Below are 6,899 nucleotides of genomic sequence, written 5' to 3'. Positions count from 1 at the left end.
GAAACACCAAGTTTTTCCAGACTTTCGAGAATATGGTGTACTAAAATTTCTCGAAAATATCATCAAATCGATCATCATGTAAATATGTTTTCTTGGATGTACGAAGATAAAGGTTGTGATATTTTCAATTCCACTATCACATGAGGGCGACTGAATGTTTTTCTTTTATAACCTTACGTAAAGGGCTTTTATACATCCTTACGTACCGATTGAAATCAGGAAATTAGGTACCATTTCAAAGGGTTTAATTGCAGACCAAAAAGCATTTATTTTGTCGGGTCCAACGATTTTTTCTAGTGTCGATTTAGCAGCATATTTCATTGCAACCATTTCGTTAGCTTAGAAATATTGCAATTCTGGCACAGTTCTTATCAAAACATACCATTATCATCTGAATCAAAACAGTAAGTGCCCGTGACTGTCTTAGGTAAATTTCGTCAAATTATCTGTATAAAAAACTAGAGTGGATAGAAATGGCAGATCCCGGTGTAAAAACCGGCCGAAATCGAACGCACTTGGTTTATATCACACCTTGGATAAAATTCCGAAATTATCGAATCCAAGCGGGTGGGGGTGTAAAGAGCGAGGATTGTTATCCAATGTACACTAGAAAGGAATTGCGTTAGAATCAGCTGCTTTTTATGTTCGGGTAGACCATTTCTCTCTACTGATAACCATTTCTCGAAACTGCTTTCGAACGTCTTCAAAAATGGTGGTAAATATCAATTTTTTCTAATATTTTTCAGAATCAACATTTATTCCATAGGTGAATTTTTACAATAAAGTAAAGAATTGTTATACACATAATAACCAGTATGTGGTATATATAAGAATAAATATATAAGCATATACAAAATAAGGAAAATAATGACGGGAAGTTTTCAAAAATCAAACGTGTAAAAACGGACACAGTCAAGCATAGGAAATGGCAACCGAATTCAATTTTCAAAAACATACAAAGAAATGAATAAACGATAAACATATACTGTAATTTTAGAGCATTATTACTTGCTTGTTTTCACAAGCAATATTTTGGACAAATCTTTAGAGGAACGTTGCCAGGAAATCCTCTCCTCGCTATGCTTCTCCACACGGAAGCATAGCGAGGGAAAGGGTTTCCTGGCTAAGAGCAACCTGAACCCAGTCATGGTATAAAACGCATTCTTAAAGACACAAAACAACAGAAAATAACACAGACATAACTACACATGCGCGCGTACAAACAAACTTTAAATAATTTAGGTGCAGCATGACTCAACAAGTAATAAAGAATCGCGCGGGCCTGTAAAGACCGTTGTCGAGTTCTATCTCGATATATATGTGCATTATTAGTACAAACAACAAAAGTCTGACTTTAAAATAGGTATTGACAGCGTTAGGCGCAGTGCTAAGTGAAAACATCACTACGAAGGAGGAGCAGAGGGAGCGGTTGCAGTCGAATCATACGATGGCGGAGCATAAGGTGGTGGAGCCACTTCCGGTAGAGCATCCGGTTTAGCTAAAAAATAAATGAATTAGCTACATAAGCTTTTATTAGCACAACAAAATGTGCACTGCTCAAATTTATTTTGCGAAGATTAACTTTAGTGAATCAGTCATGCTGACATTTTGCACTGCGAACGTACCACTTTAGTACTCATATCGTTTCGGAATTTCTTGCACAGACAAAGATTTTGTGAGGTAAAAACATTGCAACATATAAAATTTCGTAAGTAAATTCAAGACCAACAATATTACACATTGTTGCTTTTGACGTACATATGAATATGGATATAATACGCGAAATCCGTACTTATGGTGTGTGTATTCGCGTTTATTTCATGCCGCGATATAATATTATAATCACTACTCTTTTGTGCTTAATTGTAGGGGGGTTCAAATTGCACTTTTTTGGTCAAATTGCAATTTTTCACCCCTAAAATCATTTTATAATGACCCCACAATTTTATCGAATTTTGAGAACGAGACTCACCTCCTCATTTTATTATCACCTCCAAAAAAATCAAAAAGTCAGCTTGTTCATAAAATTAATTTAGGCATGATTTAAAGGTACTGTCCGATTAAAAAACAATATCTTTTCTTTTGTTTTATCAAGTATCAAAAATAACGAAGATTGCACTCTTAAACAACAAAGATTTATCCAATACTTAGCACCATCGTTTGTTTGTTTTGATCTTGCTGCACTAGCCTACCATCTTCACGAACTTTCAAACGCGGCAAAAGGACTGGGTCAATTCATTATTCAGCACATTTTTGCTTGTGACGTAGTTACCTGGCTTCTTATTAGGCGAACCCCCTTGACTTGCGCATCGAACGACTAAATGTTTATTTGTATTTTTTTTCCTTTGTTTAAAAAAGTTCTTCATGAAGATAGCAATGAATGAAAATAATTCGCAGGTTCTAGGATTTCAATTCGAGCCGGAAAGAACAGCGAATGATGAGCTAGTTCCGACTTTTCAAGACGTAGACGAACATAACATTGGAAACCTTGTTGGACCTACTCCTAAATGTGAGAGGATGCCCTCTGAAGTGTAGGATGTTTTTGCTGTCACGAGACAGACTCTCAGTCTTTTTCAGGAATATTTGAGTAGGTGTGCGATGATTCGCACGTGTAAATCAAGTAACGCGTGCGATGTAAAACGCACGTGCAAAGAATGTTACGCCTGCGATACGGGCTCCGAGGTTATTTTTGTTGCGCATTCATTTTGCGGTAGAAAAGTGGGGGACGTTTTAAATCGTGAACCCCAAACACGATGATCGAGCGTCTACTGGTATAGCGACTCTCTCAATCTTAACTTCCTTTTCTACATGTCCGAAATAGTATGCATGACTATACTGTCATTTTTATATTTATTGTTTATTTTTCACAAGCAAATAGGCAAAAATATGCTTTGTTTTCAAATTAAAAAAAATCTTTATCCACGTGGCTTAAATAAAACTTCAAAATTCATTCAAAAAGTTCAGCTACACTTTAACAAAATTTTTACAGAAAAAAATTTATACCGCCCGTGGGTTTCGGTTTTACAGGCATAAAGAAAAAATCCATTAAATTCGGACCTGCTATGGTTTCCAATTATTTTGTCAAATGAAGAAATTATCTACAATTAAATCCATGATAAAATGTCTATTCCGCCTGTAAGTGCAGTTTTGCAGACTTGCTTCATCCGTGCTCCGTCGGCGTTCACCTCCGCATTAGTTAAGAACAGCATGGCTGGATTTCTTGTGTAAGACCTGGTTACCAACGACGAAGGGGCCAGGCAAAAGAGATTTATGTCTACGTAGTTCTTTTAACTAAGTCAGGAGTCGGTGAATTAGCTAGGATGTCAGGTTGGCTATGAATAGGCTTGCTCGTGGATTAAAAGGACCAGGACTATTCAATAATTTCTGAGATCTAAAAGTGTCCGACCAATACGGAAATCTATCGGACGTTTTGTCTGACGACTGTCCAAAAATTATTTCGAGGGCTGCCATCGCACGCTACATCGCACGCTACAAGATGGATTTTATAGGTTGATTTTGAAAACTCAATATTTATTTTTCAGGCGTGCGATTAATCACACGCCTGAAACGATTTAGGCGTGTGCCAGGGCGAGCGCGTGCGATCGCACGCCTCTCCTGAAAAAGACTGGACTCTATTAAATATTTTCAATTACATGGTATAAAAGTTTCTAATCCTTCATGAGTAATTCTTAGATGCCAGTGTGATTGAGTAATATTGTAATATTTTTCAGATAAAAAATGTATTACGGAACACGAAGAATTCCGAGCGGTGGTTTTATTGAAGAGTACGCTGTGACCATCTTTGGTGGCACTCCATGACAGAGAGTTTCGAACGACCACCTAGTTACCAGCCCCTACTCACCTCCTTAACATCCTTTTCTTTCCTCCGTTCAGATATTTCTCTGACTTTTGGTTTTTCCTTATACGGAAGATTTTTTTTTGGATCCTTAAGCAGCGAAAAAAAAATTTTATCCTGTTTTTTTCGACTGTTGTTAGTGGAATTCACAACAGCGCACCACGACATTATTCTGCCTCTCAACCTTACTGAATGTGCGATCTGAGTCTAATCTCTCTGTGGCGGGACATCTAGTGAAGAGGAAACTAATTTTTAATTATTGATTGGTTGTCTTTAGAGTAGCTGAAACAACTATGCAACCCTAAGGCTAAAGTCATATTGAACTTCAAGTTTTATTAGCGAAAGCTTCTTACTTAGGTTCGTACAGAATTAGCACAGTGTGTGTTTACCTTAAGGTCTAGACACATCTCTCGCCTTCGATTTTTTAATTCCATATGAATAATTCATAAAAAGCGGTTTTTCACAATTCAGGGGGTAAGATTACCATAATTTTTAAACATATAATAAAATATCAGCCCTGGCCCACGTTTTATCTATTTTGGGCAGTTCGGCGCGCTCCAGGTAAATACGTCACACGCGACATATTATTTCAGCCTCGCTTTAGTGCCTATCATCCGCCATCCATATAAACAATCGAAGCGAGAGACCGCATGCTTTTTTGTAAACAAGAATGAGATATTGTTCAGTTGGTGTAAGGAAAGAAAACAAATAATTATTTAATTATTTTATAGAAATTAGTTCCAAATAAGAATTTTTTGTCAAAATTTTAGTTGATTTTTAATCGGACAGTACCTTTAAGAATCGGAAAACACCACGGAAACCAAATAAAACACAAAACTTTAGAACTTTCAATAGCTGTTCTATAGTTCGCGCAAGGTAAATATGCATGTCTCTATCCTATCATAATTTGCTGATTGCTGCATTGACGGAGGTTATCGCTAGTTGCGTGGATAAATGAAAATTTTAAGAGGAAAAAAAGGCCAAATTAAATCTACACTTACTGCAAAACAAAATTTACGAATTTCTTAAAAAATAGAAAACGACTTTGATCAAGTGAATCCTTTGTAATAGGGGACAATCTTTAAAGATAAAAGTGTCCTAAGGATTAAAAATACTTTTAAAAACATCCAGAATCCTATGAAATACTATAATACTACAATTCTCTAATCTTTTGATTTGGCAAGATCGAGTATACCTTATGGTACTAATTTTCGAGGTAATTTTTGTTTTCGAAAAAAATATGCATTTCGTGGGCATTAATTTTTGGAAGTAGGTATAGTGTTCTGAATTCTAGTGCATAAAAAGGTTAGAAAAAAATACATATTGAACTTACTTGGGTAAGCAGAACCAGAAGATTTGGATTCTGGAGCGGGATAGGTTGCCTGTGGATATGTTCCCTGTGGGGGTATGTAACTTCCTTGTGGTGGAGGATAGGTTCCTTGTGGTGGTGGATATGTATTTGGGGAAGGTGGATAGGTGTTCTGAGAAGGCGGATATGTTCCTTGCTGTTGGTATACTCCTTGCTGGGGAGGTGGGTAATTCCCTTGTTGAGGTGGGTAATTGCCATGTTGTGGGGGATAACTCCCTTGCTGAGGTGGGTGACTGCCTTGTTGAGCTGGATATGTTGGTGCTCCCTGGGGATATACTTGCTGAGTACCAACAACAGTACCGGTTGCTGAATAAGTAGTGACTTGAGGACCTGTGTTTACATTAGAGTACTGATCTTTACGCCTTAAGTAGCAGCAAAATATCAGGATAAAAGCACCAATTGCAATGCAGCCAATTCCAATGCCAGGTATTCCTTTGGTTAGAATGTTGGTACTAACAAACCCACCAAAGAAACATCCAACTCCTCCAATAACAAAAATGACTCCAACAACACTTAAAATTGCATATAGTTTACATTCTTTAAGGTCATCTACCAATGCCATTTTTTTGGTATTATTAACACTAAAAGAAGGATTACTTCTTATACTATATATACAAAAATAATGTCGAAAATTTTGCAAATAGAAATTAACTGTTGGATTGACTGTAAACTGGTGAATATTGCTTTTTTTTAAAGGGGAATAGACAACATTGAATGGTGCTACTTGTCTTTATTACTACTATTAAATGTTGATCCTATCTTTGAAATCCCTACAGATAAAAAAAATAAAGCATGTGCGTTGAGACCTAACCTTGTTTAAGCTCTTACTCACTATCGCACTATATAATATGAAAAAATGTTTTTTGTAGTGATTTTGGTCTGGTTGTATTGAAAACATGGGTATCCCAATTGGGGTAGTGTTTGGGGTGGTAGTTTTATTTACAGACCAGATAGTTATGTGCTCCCTTTCTCGATGACTTTAAGATTCGGAGTTATGGTTTTATTAACAGTAACATTCTGTGGGTAAGCTTGTATAAGCCCTATATGGTTACTTACAAAATTTGATTGCAAACCGACATGCAGATCCCATGTTATGAGGTTGTCAGCAAAAAATTAAGAGGCCTGGGACGAGCAAACAAGTGCCATTTTGGCAAAAAATTATGGTAATCAAATGACCTTTATAATATCTATGCATTGATAAAGTTTGAATGCACATTCCTTAACAGGTTTAAAATTACTGATGAAAGAAAATGTCTAAATTTGCTATTACTGAAATATGTCATCATAATTCATACAGCATAATTAAATTTGAAATTCTTTAAATGTCAATACCTTGAGAACGAAAAAAACTTTTTAAAAAATTTAAAAAGAAGTGTTAGCTAACTTTTTAAGCTCTATAATAAAGTCCAACATCATTTTATACCTTGGGTTTCCTTTAAAGCTTCTATTAAATATTAAATAAGTATATAATATACTTAAGTTATTGATCCACACCAGTGCATTATAATCCTGAATGAATGGATAATTCCACACAAAATTTGCCCTTGAAGTTCACACATGTGTGCAATCCTTGAATGAGGCTTATTTCTCGAAAAAACTAAGAAACGTCAAGCATAAGCCCAAATGCATGTTTCTTGTAATAAAAAACAAACAACGTGTAATGGCCCATGTGGC

At 36.0% G+C, this 6,899-nt stretch overlaps 1 protein-coding gene across 1 annotated transcript; it reads right to left on the bottom strand.

Moving 5' to 3' along the window:
• Window positions 1–722: 722 nt before the first annotated feature.
• LOC130623437 (annexin A7-like) lies at window positions 723–5,854 on the bottom strand. The gene is made up of 2 exons (XM_057438925.1): window positions 5,190–5,854; window positions 723–1,498 (listed from the first exon to the last, which is right to left on the bottom strand). Exons 1-2 carry the CDS (start codon window positions 5,785–5,787, stop codon window positions 1,404–1,406), a joined length of 693 nt encoding a protein of 230 aa, XP_057294908.1. The 5' UTR covers window positions 5,788–5,854; the 3' UTR covers window positions 723–1,403.
• Between the last annotated feature and the right edge of the window lie 1,045 nt (window positions 5,855–6,899).

Source organism: Hydractinia symbiolongicarpus, chromosome 13 (genome assembly GCF_029227915.1).
Source record: "Hydractinia symbiolongicarpus strain clone_291-10 chromosome 13, HSymV2.1, whole genome shotgun sequence".
Taxonomy (NCBI): domain Eukaryota; kingdom Metazoa; phylum Cnidaria; class Hydrozoa; order Anthoathecata; family Hydractiniidae; genus Hydractinia; species Hydractinia symbiolongicarpus.
The sequence above is the reverse complement of the archived record's forward strand: the minus strand, read 5'-3'. Positions and strand labels throughout refer to the sequence as shown.

Excerpts from the sequence above, each read along its gene's own strand:
- LOC130623437 (XM_057438925.1), bottom strand. The coding sequence starts at position 5,787 with ATGGCATTGGTAGATGACCTTAAAGAATGTAAACTATATGCAATTTTA. Across the intron at positions 1,499-5,189 it reads TTCTGGTTCTGCTTACCCAA|CTAAACCGGATGCTCTACCG; the intron begins GTAAGTTCAATA and ends TTTATTTTTTAG.